Source organism: Pungitius pungitius, chromosome 21 (genome assembly GCF_949316345.1).
Source record: "Pungitius pungitius chromosome 21, fPunPun2.1, whole genome shotgun sequence".
In the NCBI taxonomy this organism is placed as follows: Eukaryota; Metazoa; Chordata; class Actinopteri; order Perciformes; family Gasterosteidae; genus Pungitius; species Pungitius pungitius.
The window spans coordinates 1,813,588-1,830,010 of record NC_084920.1 but is presented as its reverse complement, the minus strand read 5'-3'; the positions used below and the strand labels follow the sequence as shown (position 1 = coordinate 1,830,010).

General features: G+C 48.5%; 2 protein-coding genes across 14 annotated transcripts in view; both read right to left on the bottom strand.

The window, feature by feature from the left end:
- Window positions 1-125: 125 nt before the first annotated feature.
- On the bottom strand, window positions 126-5,023 carry LOC119212505 (protein kinase C and casein kinase substrate in neurons protein 3-like). Of its 6 annotated transcripts, none has more exons than XM_062560030.1 (10): window positions 4,847-5,023; window positions 3,378-3,586; window positions 3,099-3,255; window positions 2,700-2,935; window positions 2,112-2,267; window positions 1,658-1,833; window positions 1,458-1,578; window positions 1,213-1,283; window positions 1,018-1,097; window positions 126-727 (listed from the first exon to the last, which is right to left on the bottom strand). In XM_062560030.1, exons 2-10 carry the CDS (start codon window positions 3,429-3,431, stop codon window positions 615-617), a joined length of 1,164 nt encoding a protein of 387 aa, XP_062416014.1. In that variant the 5' UTR covers window positions 3,432-3,586; window positions 4,847-5,023; the 3' UTR covers window positions 126-614. The 6 variants fall into 6 exon arrangements, with proteins under 6 accessions (XP_062416014.1, XP_037318855.2, XP_037318853.2 ...); XM_037462958.2 differs by having other exon boundaries at window positions 3,378-3,457; XM_037462956.2 differs by having other exon boundaries at window positions 3,378-3,451.
- A 1,360-nt stretch (window positions 5,024-6,383) lies between these two features.
- Window positions 6,384-16,423, bottom strand: part of LOC119212559 (SH3 and multiple ankyrin repeat domains protein 1-like) — a 28,777-nt gene continuing 18,737 nt past the window's right edge. For 7 of the 8 annotated variants that reach the window (XM_062559997.1, XM_062559995.1, XM_037463087.2 and 4 more), the window contains 11 exons: window positions 15,721-15,803; window positions 15,434-15,558; window positions 14,418-14,553; window positions 14,168-14,248; window positions 13,947-13,955; window positions 13,724-13,750; window positions 13,580-13,636; window positions 13,290-13,411; window positions 12,929-13,052; window positions 9,632-12,848; window positions 6,384-9,537 (listed from right to left, as the gene is read on the bottom strand). In XM_062559997.1, coding sequence (XP_062415981.1) covers window positions 8,640-9,537; window positions 9,632-12,848; window positions 12,929-13,052; window positions 13,290-13,411; window positions 13,580-13,636; window positions 13,724-13,750; window positions 13,947-13,955; window positions 14,168-14,248; window positions 14,418-14,553; window positions 15,434-15,558; window positions 15,721-15,803 — 4,879 coding nt within the window. In that variant the 3' untranslated portion in view covers window positions 6,384-8,639. The remainder of the gene's footprint in view (window positions 9,538-9,631; window positions 12,849-12,928; window positions 13,053-13,289; window positions 13,412-13,579; window positions 13,637-13,723; window positions 13,751-13,946; window positions 13,956-14,167; window positions 14,249-14,417; window positions 14,554-15,433; window positions 15,559-15,720; window positions 15,804-16,423) is intronic. The other variant, XM_062559996.1, reaches the window with a different exon arrangement.

Here is a 16,423-nt window from a genome sequence, read left to right as displayed (position 1 = left end):
CAAAGCGTTTAAGTATATGCTCTAACATGGTGGCTAGATGAAGAGTGACACCTGGATCCATAGAGTCGTCAGGTTCATGAGATGAATCTAGTTGATGAGATCATCAAAGAACACCATCAACCAAATGGATTAGAGGCAAAACAACAATTCTTTTATTTTGAAAATCAATTTGCTCAGTCAAAGTATCTCTACATAATACTTAAGTAAACATTAACCTTGTGTGCTCCCATCGTGTAACCTGTGCCTGGGTAAACATACTTTAAGAATATCAGATGTCCTAATTATTACGACCTGTTGACTCAAACGTGATAAATAAATATCTCTTTTGTTGTAACGTGCACACATGCATGCAAACACACGCAAACACATTTACACATACAGCTCCTGCACAAACGTGATATTTAGTCTTGGATTGTTCATAATGCAGAAGCACTCAAACCAAAGAAGGTTAGAAAATTAAGTCCTCAACAAATTTAACATGTCAAAGTGGCGGGGAACAGATTTTTGGAGTTACAAACCATATTATACAACAAAATCTTTTTTTTTGTTGAAGATTTGTAAATAACTCTTTGTAAGAAATACGTTTAGGACAAAGTCTGTTTGACTGTGTGACGTCACTCTACAACTTCAACGTAATTGGCTGGGTAGAAGCCCTCTTTCCCTCCGCTGAGGACTCCTCGACACCACCCCTGGTCGTCCTCCTCCTCCACCTTCAGGAACACTTCGCCTGCGGGTTGGGAAAATAATATTTCAGAGATGATTTGTTTCTATTGTATTTCTATTTTTATATTTGGATAAAACTGTCATTCATTTTAAATAAGAGGAGGCCATAAAGCTGGAGTAGCTTGTTTCAAACGTTCTATAATAACCTTTAGACAAAATGTAATTCCAGTAACCTGAAAGAAACTGGACTTTCTTCTTTATTCTGCTTTAAAAAATGTACTTAAATCCAATTGCAGTTTTAAAACATTGGAAACAACACATCGGAGTGTCGTCACATCACACTTGAGGTGTCACCTGCTTTGAAGGACAGCTCATCGCCCTCCTCTCCCACGTAGTCATACATCGCTCGCACCTTCACGCCCCCGATCATCACACTAACAAGAGGGACCGCACGGATGTTTGAACAATCCGGAATAAACAAACGCGAGCTGGGGTGAAAGTACATGCAATGCTTATCATACAATGAGCGAACTGCAGTTCAATACTTACGGGCGATTTTCTTTTTTTTGTTTCTGTTCTCTTTTCTTTCTATTTAGCTTTTTTATAGGCGGGACCCATTCCTGATTTAAAAAAAAAAATTAAAAAATTCATTTTCATGCCAGAAGTCACTCTAAAACAGGAAAGTACGCGGTTTACAATTGGAAGAACAATAACACTAGAAGGTTTAAACAAAGCGACATATATTTAGAAGACATGCACACATTGACCCGCGTCTCTCCCTCATTGTAACGTACGTCGATCTTCGGCCAGTCGGTGGGCATGCCGGGGCCGTGGTTGTTCTTCCACCACTTCAGGTCGTCTTCCTCGTTGATGGACATCAGCGTGTGGTGGAGCTCGCTGTACACCGCCTTCACACTGACACCAGGACACAATGAGTACTCGGGGGGGGGGAGGGCCTGCCCGACGGGCGCCGGGGGGTCGGCGGGCTGCTCACCTCTCATCGTTGGCGACGTCGAGGTGGCGGTGGATGGAGAGGAAGGCCTGCTTCAGGAAGCTGATCCTCTTCCTCTCCTCCTCCTGCGACTCTTCGAAAATGGCCTCCATCTCCTCCATGTAGCGCGGGGTGTAGGAGGTCGCATCCTCCAGGAGCTTCTCGTAGCGGTCTCTGACCTGCAGTCGGGAGCACAAAGGACGGTCCTATACGTTTAGCAAAAAAAAAAACGAAACTAAAGCTAAAAAACGTGTAACTCATGTGGTGCTCTTTCTCATGTCGGGCTACATAAACACTGCCGAGTGGAACAATAACACGTCTCCATACGAGGCAAACGCTCGGCACAGAATCTGGCGCTTGTGTTTTAGAGTTGATGGCCCGCGGAGTCTCTCCCGGAATGGTGGAATGCCGTGATTCAGTAATTTAAAAAGGAGCCGTGAATGAGGCCCTTATTCACCTTTTCCTTCTCCTCCGTGACCTTCTCTCTGGCCTCGGTGATCTTCTGCTTTTTCTCCGGACTCAACTCAGTGTTTTCGTTAGCCTGTTTTTCTTTGTCCAGCGCCGCTTGCTCCCTCTGGCAGGACTTGTGATAGGCGACACGGGCCTTCTCCAGCTGTTGGATACGCATTCACAACGCATGTACAGTTATTTACTTTGAGGAGAATTGATGATTTGCTTACTTTGAGTATGGAGTAGTTCGCTGTCCGTGCTAGACTGGAAACAGGAGGAAACAGCTGGCGTGGCTCCGTCCAAAGGTTTAAAAAAAAAAAAATGAAACGTGCCCCCCATTTGTCTAAAGCTCACTAACTAACATGTGGTACTTTATTAAATGAAGAACTGATTTAAGGAACAATCAACTTTCTTTGTCCATATAGCATGCGGTGGATATTGTGGGCGCCTTAAAGCCACAATTTGTCAATTTATTTATTATTAAATAGACAGATTTAAGATACAGTGAATGTCTACCCTGAGATAAAAATTTCCTGATAAAGGCCATGAAATGCACAAAAGCGTGGCCTCCTGACCTCCACCACACGTCACGCACCTTCATCAGCTTTTTGGACCAGGGTTTCTGCGCACGGGTAAAGCTCGTCTTGTTGTCGTGGCTCTCCTTGAACCCGCACAGGATCTTCTTGGGAAAGGTCTCCTTCTGCCAGGTTTTAACGCGCTTTCCCTCCTCCGCCACCAGGGACTGGGCGATGGAGGAGTGGAGGGCGGACAGACGCTCGGTGGAGGTGAAGAAGCATTGCCACGCCCTCATGAGCGAGCCGTAGAGCGGTCCTGGGAAAGGAGAAAGAAAAGAATGAGAAAACAGCCTCATTTTTAAAAAAATCTGATAAGCCGACGGTCGACTGAGACGATCAAAGAGACGCTTTGGATTCCCGCCTTGGGGCCCCACCCCCTCCACCCCCCCCACCCCCGTCGTGCAGCTCCTCATACTCACGAGAGTCCACGACGGACTTCCACTTGCTGCTCCACTGGCTGAGCTGCTGGGCGTACTGCTTCTCCACCTTCGCTCTCTCCGCGAAACAGGCCACGATGTCGTTGCAGGCCTGGAAGGACTTCTCGGTGCGGTGCACGGTGCGCACGTAGTTCCCTGGCTGAGAGGAGCAAGCGGTGACGGGGTGCAAGAGCAACGAGCGCACGTGGGAACCGATTTGTCCCAACTAGCCACTCCTTGTACGGCGGCGTTGTAACATTCCGTCATGAATACAGTCCTCACCATCCAGAAGCTCTGTTTCTTGGCATCCTCGGGCGGCTCCTTGGGAAGGCTCATCGTAGGGAGCTTGCGTGCGTCTGCGTCTTGGGGGGGTGGTGGGGGTGGGAGCAACAGAACGCTGTGTTACACGGCGAGAGTCGCTCGACTGGTTGAGACGAAGGCTTTCACTTGGCCGACAGGTGACAGCGGCAATCACGCAACAGGTTGGGCGTCTGCGGGGCGTAATGTGCAGAAAAGCCGCCGGTTGACTTCCTCACAGACAGATCTGTTCCCTCTGTAATAACCAGGGTGTGTGTGTGTGTGTGTGTGTGTGTGTGTTTGTTTCAGATCGCCATAACAACTTTGATGATTGGGACGAGGTGTTATTTACACTGTGCAGGGCTCGGACACACGGATGCACGAAGCCCCCCCCGCCCCCCCCCCGCCTGCCTCGGTGAGGGGAGGGCCATGCAGTGGCAGGCTGGAATTCACAGGGGTGGCTTTCCGCCAGTAGGAATAGAACAGCTGCTCCGGCATTCTTCCTGTTGCCTTCCCCAAAATAAACAGCACGGGAAAGGTCATCTTTCCCCTCGCCGAGGCCTATATCACAACCAACCGTCGCCCGCTCCTGACTCCTCCCGGTCGGTCGACTCGGGAGGCCGTACGACGGGGGGGGGGGGGGGGGGGGGATGCAGGACGCACATACATTGGAAGGGAGGGTGGAACAAAAAGGACGGAGACGCATGCACGAACACGCGAAGGACGCGGTCGCATTTGGGCCTATTTCTGTCCAACAAGTTGACACATTGCCCGGCTGAGTAACACGAAAGTGACTAACCACGCCTCATCACAAGACTGAGCTTGAGTTAGACTCGTCGAGGACTTTCTTCCCCTCGGCTCGCTGCAGCAAACGCGTCCATTATCGCGTTGTTTCGTTATGTTTTTCAGTTACTATGGAGGGAGGCTCGGCTCGGCTCGGATTCGTTGATCCACTCGGAGGAAAAGGAACAAGCGCGTGTGTGTGTGTGTGTGTGTGTGCTCATTTCATCTCACAGAAGCATTCACATCAAACGTATTTTGACTCTAAAAAGGCCTCGCAAGCATTTAAAAAAAAAAGGAGCAAGAAGTGGCAACAGAGCGGTCATGCCTGGGAGCACTTACGTTTCTCTCTGAATCGCCACTGATTGCTCGAGTGACCACTTGTTACTGTACGACGAGGGCCCAGGGGTTTCTCTTCATTCCCCAGTCCGTCTCTCCCAGTGGGCCTCACCCCCCCCCCCCCCTATAACGCATGCTTCTCCCTCCCCTCTCACTCACCCCGTTTCCCCCTGGCACTTAAAGTTACACACACACACACACGCGCATGCATGCGTTGTTGATCTAAAAGTGGGCGTGAGACTCGGAGAAAAGTAACTGAAACGAATCAGCTCCTTTTTGAGGGAAAATCACGGCTCTTGTAATTGGCCTGAAGGCAAAGGGAGGAAGAAACTTACCTTCTGTGTCTCTCTGCTCCCGTGGACTCGGATGTCCTAGTTCACAGTCACTCCTCTTCCTCCTCTGTTTACCTACTTCCACCCCATCCTTTGCTTCTTGGACTGCCTTCACTCGCTATCGAGCCGTTTAGCTCTGACTGCCGCCCTCTCACTTTCTCTCCACTGTGCTGGTAGAATAAAACAGCTGGAACAACCCCCCCCCCCTCTGGCTCTCCATGCCTGCCCCTCCCTCCGGCTCTCTCAATATGGTGCTAATGAGATGCTGAAGCTTCTTTTTGACCGTTCACTGGTCACAGAAACGTGTCACCGTGGCACCGAGTCATGTGAGCTTATTAGCGGGTGTGTGTGACAGCAGGCGGTTGGAGGAGGGGGGGTGGGGGGGTGGCATGAACCACCACATTAGCCCCCCCCTCACGTGCCTCCTTGTGACCCCTCTGTGGTCGGGCCCAGAAAGAGAGCGTTCGCATGCTGCTGTGTATACGGAGATGAAAGCTGCATTCAATCCGTCACACGAGGTACGTGTCTCACACACAGGTTACAAAGGCTCAAGTTCAGCTTGTGTTACGGAAAAAGGAGCCTTAGAAGCAAATTATATTATATTTTTTCTCAACTTATTTCAAAAGCTTTCAAGAAAAGTGTCACGGATTTTTAGAGCCCTGAACATTTATTCTGACAGTGAATGTATATTATTCAGTTAAAACAATAAAGACATCTCGTTCATTTGACATTTTCACCATGTTTTTTTTAACTTTTAGCTGTTATTATTTTTTTATTAATAATATTTGACGTGGTGTGAAACAGTTACGCTTCCATCAACGACGTGAACGAACAGCAGAAACTGGCCGCCGGGCGAGAATGACAAATTTCCCTGTGGGGATGAATTAAGTATCTATCCATCTATCTATTGTGACGGGACACACGCAGCGTTCCAACACAAAGGTGTTCTTTAATAAATCCAGAAAACGGTGGCAAAAACGCCGCCAGGGCTCAGGGACATTCACCAACAAGACGTAACATGCAAAACAACGACGCGACAAGGGACACGAGACACACAGGGCTTAAATACACAGGGGAGGGGCAGGTGATTGGACACAGGTGGAAACAATCGTGGACGCTGCAGACAATCACAGGGGAAGACAGGACAAGGCAGGAAGTGAAGTTACCACAGGGACACAAGAGACATGAAACTACAAAATAAAAGAAGACATGAACCCAGACCGTGACATCCATCCATCCATCCATCTATTGGTCTATCCATCCATCCATCTAATCTCCTTCCAAGCTGCTTTTCAAACAGGCGTCTTTCAGTGGGGGCTTGCTGTGAATTAAGCCATCTCATCTTCTCCGTCCCGGGCGAGCTCTACCCTTTGGTCCCATTAGCTCGGAGCCTGATGGGAATATAATCCTGGCCCTGAAAACAATGTTGTGTTCGAGTTGCTGCCAAATGACTCAATTCAAACACGGCACTTTAAATGGGATCATTGTGTGAATCCGTCAGAAGAGGGAATCTAAGGAGAAATAAGAATCAACACAGGGCCATATTTCATTTTAGCATTTATTTCAACACTTTAGTTGTACCTCTATTATATAGTTTATCAGTATATACTTTATTTAATTTAAAGCAAAACTCTATTCATATATATATATATGTACCTTTTATCTCTGCATTTTTATGCTCATACTGTATGTAGTCATATTCATTATGCATTTTACTAGACCTAAAACACTAAATCATAGGATACAATGCTTTCTACACTACTGCTCAGTCCATCCACTTCTCACAGTGGTCCATGAAGAGGTCGCAGTGAGGCGCCTCAGCACGAGAACACAGTCGTAGTTTCGAAAAATTTGAATACACACATCAACTGGCGTGCGTCAGCGCGTCCGGGGTCACCGCAGGGCGAGCAGCATAGAAAGCATTTACAGAAAATCAAAAGTAGAACGGAATCAAAACAGAGCTTCAAAGAATTTCTCCACGCTATTTGGAAGACGGAGATTCTTAAACAATTGTTTACATACTTAATATCTTTATATTTATTTTACTATATTCGTATGTTATCGTTGTCATCATCGTCATTACATTTAGATCTATAAAGGATGTTAAACTCACTGCAGGGAAACGGCTAAACTGACATGTTTGTAAAAACTCGTTTTGTAGCATTTTGCTTTAAGGTTCGCCTTCTGAAAAAAACCGTTTGAGAAGCGTGTTTATTTTTGAGTGTTAATGTGTGAAACAAAGAAACACTGGGACTGTTTGAACGGTGAGAAAAAGACGGAAACGCCGACCTTTATGAACGTGTTTGGGAAAAGGCCGTAGAAAGAGAATGGCGCAGGCCAGTGAATGCACTAAATCAGTCGCACAGACTCACAGAGGCTGAAGGTTGAGGTTCAGGTAGACAGATTAGCAGTAAAAAAGCCCTTATTGATCACTGCACCTGCTGCGTGAGCGAGAGCGGTCGACGTCGTGGCATCAAAGAGGACGGATCCATCCCTCGACCTGTGCTTTGGCAACACACCCCAGCAAAGAAGACGATTTGCAGTCAGAAATGTCATGCAAACCCTTTTCCATTCCGCTTCTATATATTTCGTCTCCTTTCTGCAGAACTCTTTGAAAAATAATGAAAAGGTCGTTTCACAACAATAAAATCTCGATACTTGTACGTCCCCATTATGCACAACTTCAATTCAACAGTTATAAATACCCTGACCAGTTTGAAATGAATGATTGCGATCAGCACTGTGTACAAAACATACGTTTCTACTATAGTAGTGAATCCCGTCTAACATGTAAGATATATATTAAGTGCTCGCAAAGTACATACATACAAAGCTTATTGGGGCATCCTTTGGGGTAATATGGCAAAGATATAAAAAAAGAATACCTTTATTTTGTCTACCATTTTTATCTATCATCATTTACAAACAGATCTATCATGTTCTGACTTCGGCTCCATTTTAAACTCTGATCTGCTTCCGTAAAGCTTCAAAACGGTGGTTATGATGTCACTGTTTGACCCAGAGTTCCTGGCTCAGCCAGTCAGTAACGTTTTATTGAGGTTTACCTTTTAGATAAAGTTCAAAAACTTTTGAATTCTTCTTTGAACTCGGACTGATGTTTTATCGATAATAGCATGTGGTGTGACAATCAGTGTTAGTGTGTGTCAGAATGTGTGTGTGTGTATGTGATTGTATTTTACAGCACAAAACGGTGAGTTAATTAAATGCCTGTCCAAAAAAAGGTTTAAAACATATTTTCAGTTAAAGAGCATCATTTTCCTTTGACCAAAAATCCCTCCACAAGTTTCAACAATTCTTTTGGAATGTGTGGGAAATCTGAAAGAAAAATTCCTCCCACACATCCATCCCCGCTGAGCTTTAGTTCAACATAACCTGTCAAAGTCCATTGTTCTTGGTGGCCCTTCTTCTGTTATTGTCCATCTTTGTCAATTATTTTGTGTCCCTTTGTTTCATCTTTCAATCACCCCTTCACTCTCTCAGTCTGTGTCTCGGGGAGAAGTAGTGACATGCAAAGGAGAGGAGGGCCGCCTGAGGAGAGGAATCAATGAGAATTAAAATGAGAGGAAACTAAATAAAGGCGGACCAAACCAAATAGGGTGGATAAATATGGTAAATCAATAGAAAAAGGGTGGAAGGGAGGATGAGATAACGTATTGAATAATATGCAACTAGTGAAGGAAGGAGATGACCCAGCTGACGTGACTGTCCTTCACCATCCAGCGCTCGCCTTTTTGTCCCCTCGCCGCAATTTGTTCCAGAGTCAATTAGTCCTCCCTCACCTGTCAGTGAGTTTCTTCAGCGCCCTCTCAATATTCATTCGGTGTCCCACGCGCGTCACTCCCAGGTCCAGGAAATCATCCTTGGTGAGCGAAGGCAGATGTGATCCATCTATCTCATTGTCTATAAAACGCTCCCTGTGCTCCCCCAGGTTCAGGTAAGCCAGCCAGTCGGCCACATCGTACTTGGTCCAGTAGGGCAGCGGCTTGACGGCAAAGGGCTTGGCTGGCGGAGGAGGGGTGAGATGGGGATAGTTGAGGCAGGACGGGCTCGGGGGCAAGTGTATGGGGGAGGAGGCTCCGGAGAGAAAATGGGTTGGGGAGAGGGAGCGGGAGACAAGTAAGGGGTTCGGACTTGGCAAACCAGACGGGGAGTACATTGCGGTTGACGTATTGTAGGGATCTCCTAGAGGGATCCCAGGCAATGGCGGAGTAAGGGGCCCGGGGAATTCAAAGGGGTTGCTGTAGATAGGTGTGGTGGGAAGGATGGGGAGAGAGGAAGGCCTGGGGGGAGCGGGGTTTGGCTGTTCAGTGTTATAGATGAGGGGACTGGGAGCCCGCCGCCGTGCAACAGAAGGACGCATTTCCTTAGTGGGACTGCATTGGAAATCAAAAGTTTGTCTGCGCATCTTGGACCGATGCTTCGGCGACGTTGGGTATGGGCAGTAAGTCGGAGAATGGGGAGGATGTGCAAGTACGGGTGAGGTCGGCATCTGTGGAGACGGGGAGCGGGTCCAGTTGCGCTGAATCGGACCCTGAGCCGATGGAGAGACAGAAGGAGTGGCCGACAGATTTGGTGTCAGGATTTGACGATGCTGTGGAGAGGAGGTGGGTAATGGCGAGGTAGAGTGGCCAGAAGGAGGGCTGTGAAATACATCCGTGAAGTCCGCGGAATACCTGAGGGACAGACACAACCAGCCTCAGTTAAGATAAGCAGATACGCAAACTTTCATTATAATACAAAGGACCAGTTGATGAAAAACAAACCAACCTGTGCATGGTGGGGGATTTTGGAATGTGGCTCCAGTCGTCCATGCTCTTCATGCCACTCATATGTTGTAGCTTGGAGCTTAGCTCATTGATGATGCTCGCCTTCACGCCAGAAAGAGGCGAGTGAAGTCTGCGGCCCTCCAAAACCATACCACCTCTCTGTACTCCGTCGCCGCTTTGCTCATGCTCCCCAACCTCGACCCAGTTCCCCGACCGGGTGTCCATCTGCCTTTCTAAGCAGGCGGCCAGAGTGGTGTTGAAGCCATCCTCCATTTTAGATCGGCTCTGCTTGCGCTTCCGTTCATCTTCAAATGCTCCATCTAGCGTGACGTCGTCCGGGTTGCTATGCCTGTGCAACTGTAAAGGAGCAGGGTTGGTGCTGTTCTGCCTACGTAGCGCCACAGGCGGGCACCTCCCTCCTCCCTCCTTGTAATGAGTCATCCTAGGAAACACAGGGTTTGCCAGTTTGGCGCTCTGCAACTCAAACGTTTGTCCACCTGAGTAGGTGGCGCAGGGCTCCTGATGTTCACTTCCTCTCTCTGCCTCTACTCCTTGCCCATCAACTCCGATCCCTCCTCTCTCTCCTCTTGGCCCACTCAACCCTAGCATTTCTAAATGGTGGTCGCTACTACTGTGACTGTCCAGCTCCTCAATGCCGGAATCCACTACAGCATCTTGCCAGTCTCCGCTCTTCGGTATGACAGCAGGGTGATGAGTATGTTCATTGGCTTTGCCCACAGTGCTGAGGCCAGCCTTGTGCCCGGCCGTGGTAATACTGTTGTCAGAGGACCCCACTGAGGTCGTGGAGGTGGCGGCTGCGGCGGACGTCATGGTCGTGGTAGCATAGGTCATGGTGGCTGTGAGGAGCGCTGTTCCTCTATCCTGGGCCTCGATGTGACCGCCTACTGAGGGGTCGTTGGAACCGCTGTAATAGGTGTGAGAGTGAGACATGGGCTGGGGTCTGTGTAGTGAAGAGGCAGGCAAAGGCGCAGTGATGGTGGCAGTGGCGGACGGAGGGGGAAATATCTGTGAGGACGGATAAGAAGGGGAAAGAGCTGACTGCGTAAGGTTGGCCACCTCACTGTCGTAGGACGTAAGGCTGGAGGCAGTCGAGTCGCCACCCTGTGCGGAGGGTTGGGGGGCATTTGAGGACTTTGTAGATGGAAGTGGGGGTGGGGGAGGTGGTGCAGCAGCAGCAGCAGCAGCAGCAGAGCGTGGACTACGGTGTTGATGCTGCTGAGGATACTCCTGAGCCCTTTCCTTCTTACCATTAGCAAACTCTAACGGAGGGGGCAAGGGATCCGCAAAGACAAACTCATCATCTGCGTCTATTGAGGGAGCTGGTGGCGGTAAAACCATCAGTCCTAGACCACCTGCACCTGCTCTTGCTTCTCCAATAGTTTTATGTGTCTGCATAGGGGCTGCATGGACAGTATACTGAGGGATGTAGCCGGTGTTGGGAGCGCTATCCATCTGCAGAAAGGAAGGTCTTCGAGGAGCGTTTTGAACCGGCGGTGGAGGAGGCTGCGTGGGTGGAGCAGGTCGGCTGTCATACATCTCCATTTCTCTTTCTCTTTCCCTCGGGCTCTGTGGGTAATACTGTGTTGAGTACTGACTGGTTCGGTCCTCTGAGAAGCGAACTCTCAGACCCTCCCTTGGTGCTCCCTCCTTATCTCTCTCCATCCTCTCCCCACCTCCTCCTCCCAAACGTAATATCCTTGGGGACTGTGGCCGGCTGATAGATGCAGGTGAGGTGGTTGCGGTGGGGGAGCTTAGGTTGCCGGGTACAGGGGATGTGTAGGCCGACTGTGTAGGGGTTGCAAAAAGCGAAGGAGTTGGCGTCTGGACAGGGGTAGGAAACGCTCCTACCGTGGACAGCTGCCGTCCAAAGTGTCTCTCCTCTCTGCGTGTCCTTCGGTCATCTTTGAGGGCCCTTTCTCTTGCAGCTAGGGCCAGGCCAAGTGGGGACGAGGGGTCCAGAACTTTCCCTGTGAGTGGGTGGATGAAAGTTGTAGTGGCCTGGGTGCCATACATTGAGGGAGCTGACTTGGGCTGGCCATCCTGACCAAGAACTGGGGAAGAATATTCAGGCAGGCCAAAGGCTGGGGGCATGCTGCTGGAATAGTGGACGTAGCTGTCTCCCGAAAACATGCCCTCATCTATAGACTTGGAGGGTCGTAGACGAGGGGAGGGGACTTCCATTTGTATCCCCTGTAAAGGCTGAATTCTAGCCCCCAGCGCTCCTCCTCCCTCCCCTGCTCCTCCCCCTGCCTCACCTTGAATGTCCTCTTCAGACGACAGGAAGAAAGAAGCACTCTTTCTTCTCATATCTCGGAAACGTTCCCTTTCCCTGCGAGCACCTCCTCCTCCGAAGGCTGTACCGTATGTCGACGTGTAGTCCAGGTTTTCCAAGTTTTGAGGCGAGGAAACCGATGGGGCAACAGCTGATGAAGGCAAGGAAGTGGGCGTAGTGGGCTGAGGTGGCAGAGGGGTGAGCGGTGAGGGTAGACTGGTATTGGGGCTGTCTGAGGTCGTATCTGCTGAGGTGTGGTTTTCAACATCCTGGGCCGGCTCAGCTTCCATGCTGCTACCCTGGCTGCTTCGCCCGCTGCTGCTGGTGGAGGGTGCTTTGACAATGATGGTGGGAATTGGGATGGAACTCTTCTCTTTGGCTGCGACTCCTTTTCCTCGGTGCTGTCTCAACCCGTCCTCCACCTTCGACTGTTTCATTAGAGCTCCCCGACCACCCCTCCTGGTTGTCCCCCTGCTAACCCCTCCCCCTTGCTCCCGGTTGGCTGCATGCGGGTGATGTTGCGGTGCTTGTGGGGCCTTTGGCTTAGCACTTGTTGGTGGGGTAGCACTGCTGTAGCCTCTTCTTAGCCCTTCTGTTTTGCCTCCACCTCTCCTGGGAGCCTCTGGCTGTCCTTCAGATTGTCTGCGGAGGGTGGGGACCATGACTTGCTGGTTCATCCCACCAGGCCCTCCCCTCTCCCAGCCTGCTTGATTGGCATGGCCTGGCTGGGATTGGAAGTGGGCTTGAGATACGGGCGGTATTGGCATAGCAGACCCTCTCCCAGGATGAGGGCCTGCTGATAAAGGTGGTTCAGGAGCGGATGTGTTAGGGGGTGGTGGTATTTCCTCTGGTCCTGGCACTGACAGGCTGCGAGCCAGTTTCATAGCGGGTGGGTGCAGATACTGTCTTTCCTCCTCTGTGACCCCTGGGAAAAAGAAGACAAAAATAAAGATTAAAAAGGAACTATTGAGCAGGCAGAAATCTTTCCATGACGATTGCCATTACCAATAGATTTTTGACGTATCATGACCGCATGCTGAGTGTGGCCGGGTTGAAAATGAGCTTGGTTGTAGCCAAAGCCTGGTCCGGGCTGCACCATACTCACTGATGACTGATGCTCGTAGGGTTGCTTCAATTGTCGAAAAACATTTTGAAAAGGGAGGGAAAGCGAATTATGTATGGAAACATACACATAATAACACATGACAAAATCAAATTGATATTGACCCTCAGTGCTGATATGACTATACAGTATAATTTAATACAGAAGAAGCAGTCAGTCAGAGTATTGGAGAACCAGGTACCAGAGAGAGAAGTGTGGTAACGTCCAAAAGTAAGGCAATTTCCTTTCAATTCTCAACAGTACCTCATTGGAGACGTTGGGAACAATACTCTTGCTCCGGTCTTTCTTGCCTCCATGACCCCTCTGGCCCTGGTTGTCTGATGTAATAGTGTGCTGGGCAGCAGCCAAGATTTCGTCCAGTTTATCTAAAACAAAGATCGAGCAGGGGCAGGGCAAGAGAGGAATGTAGAGTCAAAGTGAGAAGGAGCATCGAATAAAGGCAGAAACATAAAAAGATAGATTCCCCCCCTGTCCCCTCAGGGCTTAAAACACCCTTTCAAAGTTCTGCAAGAGCGGCGAGAGGGATTTTTTACTTAGTGCCATCTGATAGACCGTCCTCTTCTTGTCAGGACCAAGAGACGAGTCGTATTCTGAGAAAGAAGAGGGGAAAAGAGCTTCAAACAGGCTAACTTTAAACTAAAGCTAATTGAGGAGCGATGATAACGGCTGATATTCACCTGCTTTCTTTTTCCATGAAGACGCAGCTGAAGCGTACAAAATTTGGGAGACAGACATTAGGTGTGACTATGACTGCTGTGTAATCACGTGTATTAGGTAGATTCCATGCTGGATGAGATACATACTCAGACACAGGGGATGGTGTGAATACATATGTGATGAGAGGAATGGTGATGGGGACGGAAATGATAATCAGATCACACAAATCCGTGATTCTCCCACCTTTGTCCACTGTGGGCAGAAGCGTATTTGGTAAAAAAAAGAAGAAAAGAATAACAGTTTTTGACCAAAGAGCAGTATCATTTCACAACAAAGTGTTTGACTAATAGTCTACCATCACCCTGCAGAGAAGCTGTGACCCACATTTCAAATGGGGCGCCCTGCAGGAAACTTCTCCTCTTAAAATATTCGGCTTCACTTCTTTGTCCCATTGATCGCCTTACCCATGTCTTCCAGCTCTGATGTCATTGACTTGGAGCGAAGGGCAATGGCAGGAGGAGTCAGTCTCTTAGTCTGCTGCGGGGCTGCCAAGGGAAGCCAGCCAAATGCAGACTTAACGTTTGGTCATCTCGTATAAACATGCAGTCAACATTTACAACCGCACCGCAAAAGGCTTTAAAAGGGTGAAGTAAACACGCAGTAGGCATTATCTTCGAGCCGTAAACATGGGTTTGGGGAAGGTTTGACTCGTACCTTTCTTCCGAGCCGTGTCCTCCAGTTCAGGGTTTCGAGCGACCATCACGACTTTCACCATGAGGCTGTTGCCGCCCTGCCGGATCATGTTGACCACCTGCCTGTGGCCGACCTTCACCACATCCTGGCCGTTAACCTTACGCACACAGAGGCACAGAAGGACTGGATGAGGAATGAGCTGATCCACTTTGATCACAAAGAATAAATCAGATGGTGGGTTCAAGCGAGTGGAAACTGAAAACACACTTTACAGAACTCCTGGTTCTTTTTGCAGCTTTCCAAAGTCTTGGAATGTGTCGTTTTCAAAGGTTTTTCTTCAAACATCCACCGATTTCCAGGTTTTCGGACGAGTGCACCAGCAATTCAGCAACACACAGTGACAAAGGCTCGGGCAGCTACTTCGGTGACTCATATTAGGCTGAATATCAATTAGCAGATCTGTCAGCGTTAATATTGGTTTGACAATGACCATTTTTAGAATTACATTTTTTAAATGCAAATACACAAACTCTTTCAGGTGTGAATGTGTGTGGGTAAGATTCTGAGTAATAACAACTTTCTCAGTTTGGCGTTTTTTAAGGTGGGGTTGGCATGAATATGTTTTTTTTTTAATCACAATTGTTTTTGTCCTATTTCATAGAAATCCAATCTGCCCTCATAAGCTCTCCATAACTTAGCAAAGTGCATCTGAAGGTTCAGCGGCCGGTTGCTTATTGACCGACGTTTTAGTGAATCCAACGCTAAACATACAAAACGCACATGAGCACGACCTGACTTTCTTCGTCCCAATATGGTCCAAATTGTTTTGTCAAATTGGTATTTTACTGCCAGCTGTGTCCACCTTGCAATTATCTATGAACAAGTCAGTGCTCCTGAGAAGCTTCTTCATTTCTCGATGTATCCACTTTTCTTAAGGCTCTTTTTTGGGGTTTTCATCCATTTCCCAGAATAACTTAATTTAAAGTAAATTTAGTTTGCGGATTAGTCCAAAAATGGATCTTGGATCTTCTCTATACCTCGATGAGGAAATCTCCCATCCTCAGGCCGGCCCTCCAGGCCACGCCCCCTTCATCGACAGACTCCAGGTACTGCAGCGCGGGGAACGCTGGCGTCGGAGTGAACTCTTCTATGGGAGTCTGAGCTGCAGAGGACCGAAGAAAAAAAGAAGAGCATGAATGGACCCAGATGAAAAGAACAAGGATCTGAAAATGAAGAAGAGCTACAGGGATATAAAAAGAGAAAAAAAAAGCATAAAATTCATAAAGGCAGAAAATATGATGTAGACGTGGCTGAAGAGGCTCACCTTTGGCTCCTCTGAGCACAAAACCAAAGCCCTCATTGTCTTTCTTCTGTAGGAGCACTGTCTTCTCCTTAATGATGTAGTCACTTAGAAAGAGTAAAGAAGAAGCATAGGGGAAAATGAAGAGAGGGTGGAGAGAGACAGAATAGAAGAGAAACAGAGCTAGATGACTTCTATAGCAACATAACAGTGTTATTGTCATGCAAATAAAACATTTAGTGAATGAAAACAGTCACACTGCATCACATGCTCAAATCACACTGCAGCGAAAGAGGATTGAGAATGTCATACAAAAAGTGCTGTGGCACAAAAGGGTTGATGTCAGGGATGCAGTTGGTGTCACAATGGGAGGAAGTGTAAATGAGATGAAATTCCCCACTACGGACTGATCCGGCTAGAGCTGACTGGGCTCTACTGGGGGGGGGGGGGGGGGGCGGTAGGTTGGAAACATGTGCACATACACTTCGCCGTTAACGGCAGCTTCCAAATGCAATAAGAACGCCGCATTGGCTCTCAATGTCTCTGGCGGGTTTTGTTTTTACCGACTGCTGGTCACACATTCCATCAACTCATGGACCGCGACACTGTTGAGCAGGCCTCGGATCTTCCTCCACGAACAGAGCCTTCTCGCCAAGAGACCAAAGCCTCCGAGGGCGGAAAGGATCACGGATCTGATGCGATCTCATCCTGGGACCGCTAGGAGTAG

What these genes read in the sequence shown, in the direction of transcription:
- LOC119212505 (XM_062560030.1), bottom strand. Translation starts at nt 3,431, where the DNA reads ATGAGCCTTCCCAAGGAGCCGCCCGAGGATGCCAAGAAACAGAGCTTC. An exon ending in GAAGTCCGTCGTGGACTCTC is followed by an intron (nt 2,936 to 3,098) that starts GTGAGTATGAGG and finishes CTCCTTTCCCAG; the next exon opens with GACCGCTCTACGGCTCGCTC. An exon ending in GACGTCGCCAACGATGAGAG is followed by an intron (nt 1,579 to 1,657) that starts GTGAGCAGCCCG and finishes TCCTGGTGTCAG; the next exon opens with TGTGAAGGCGGTGTACAGCG.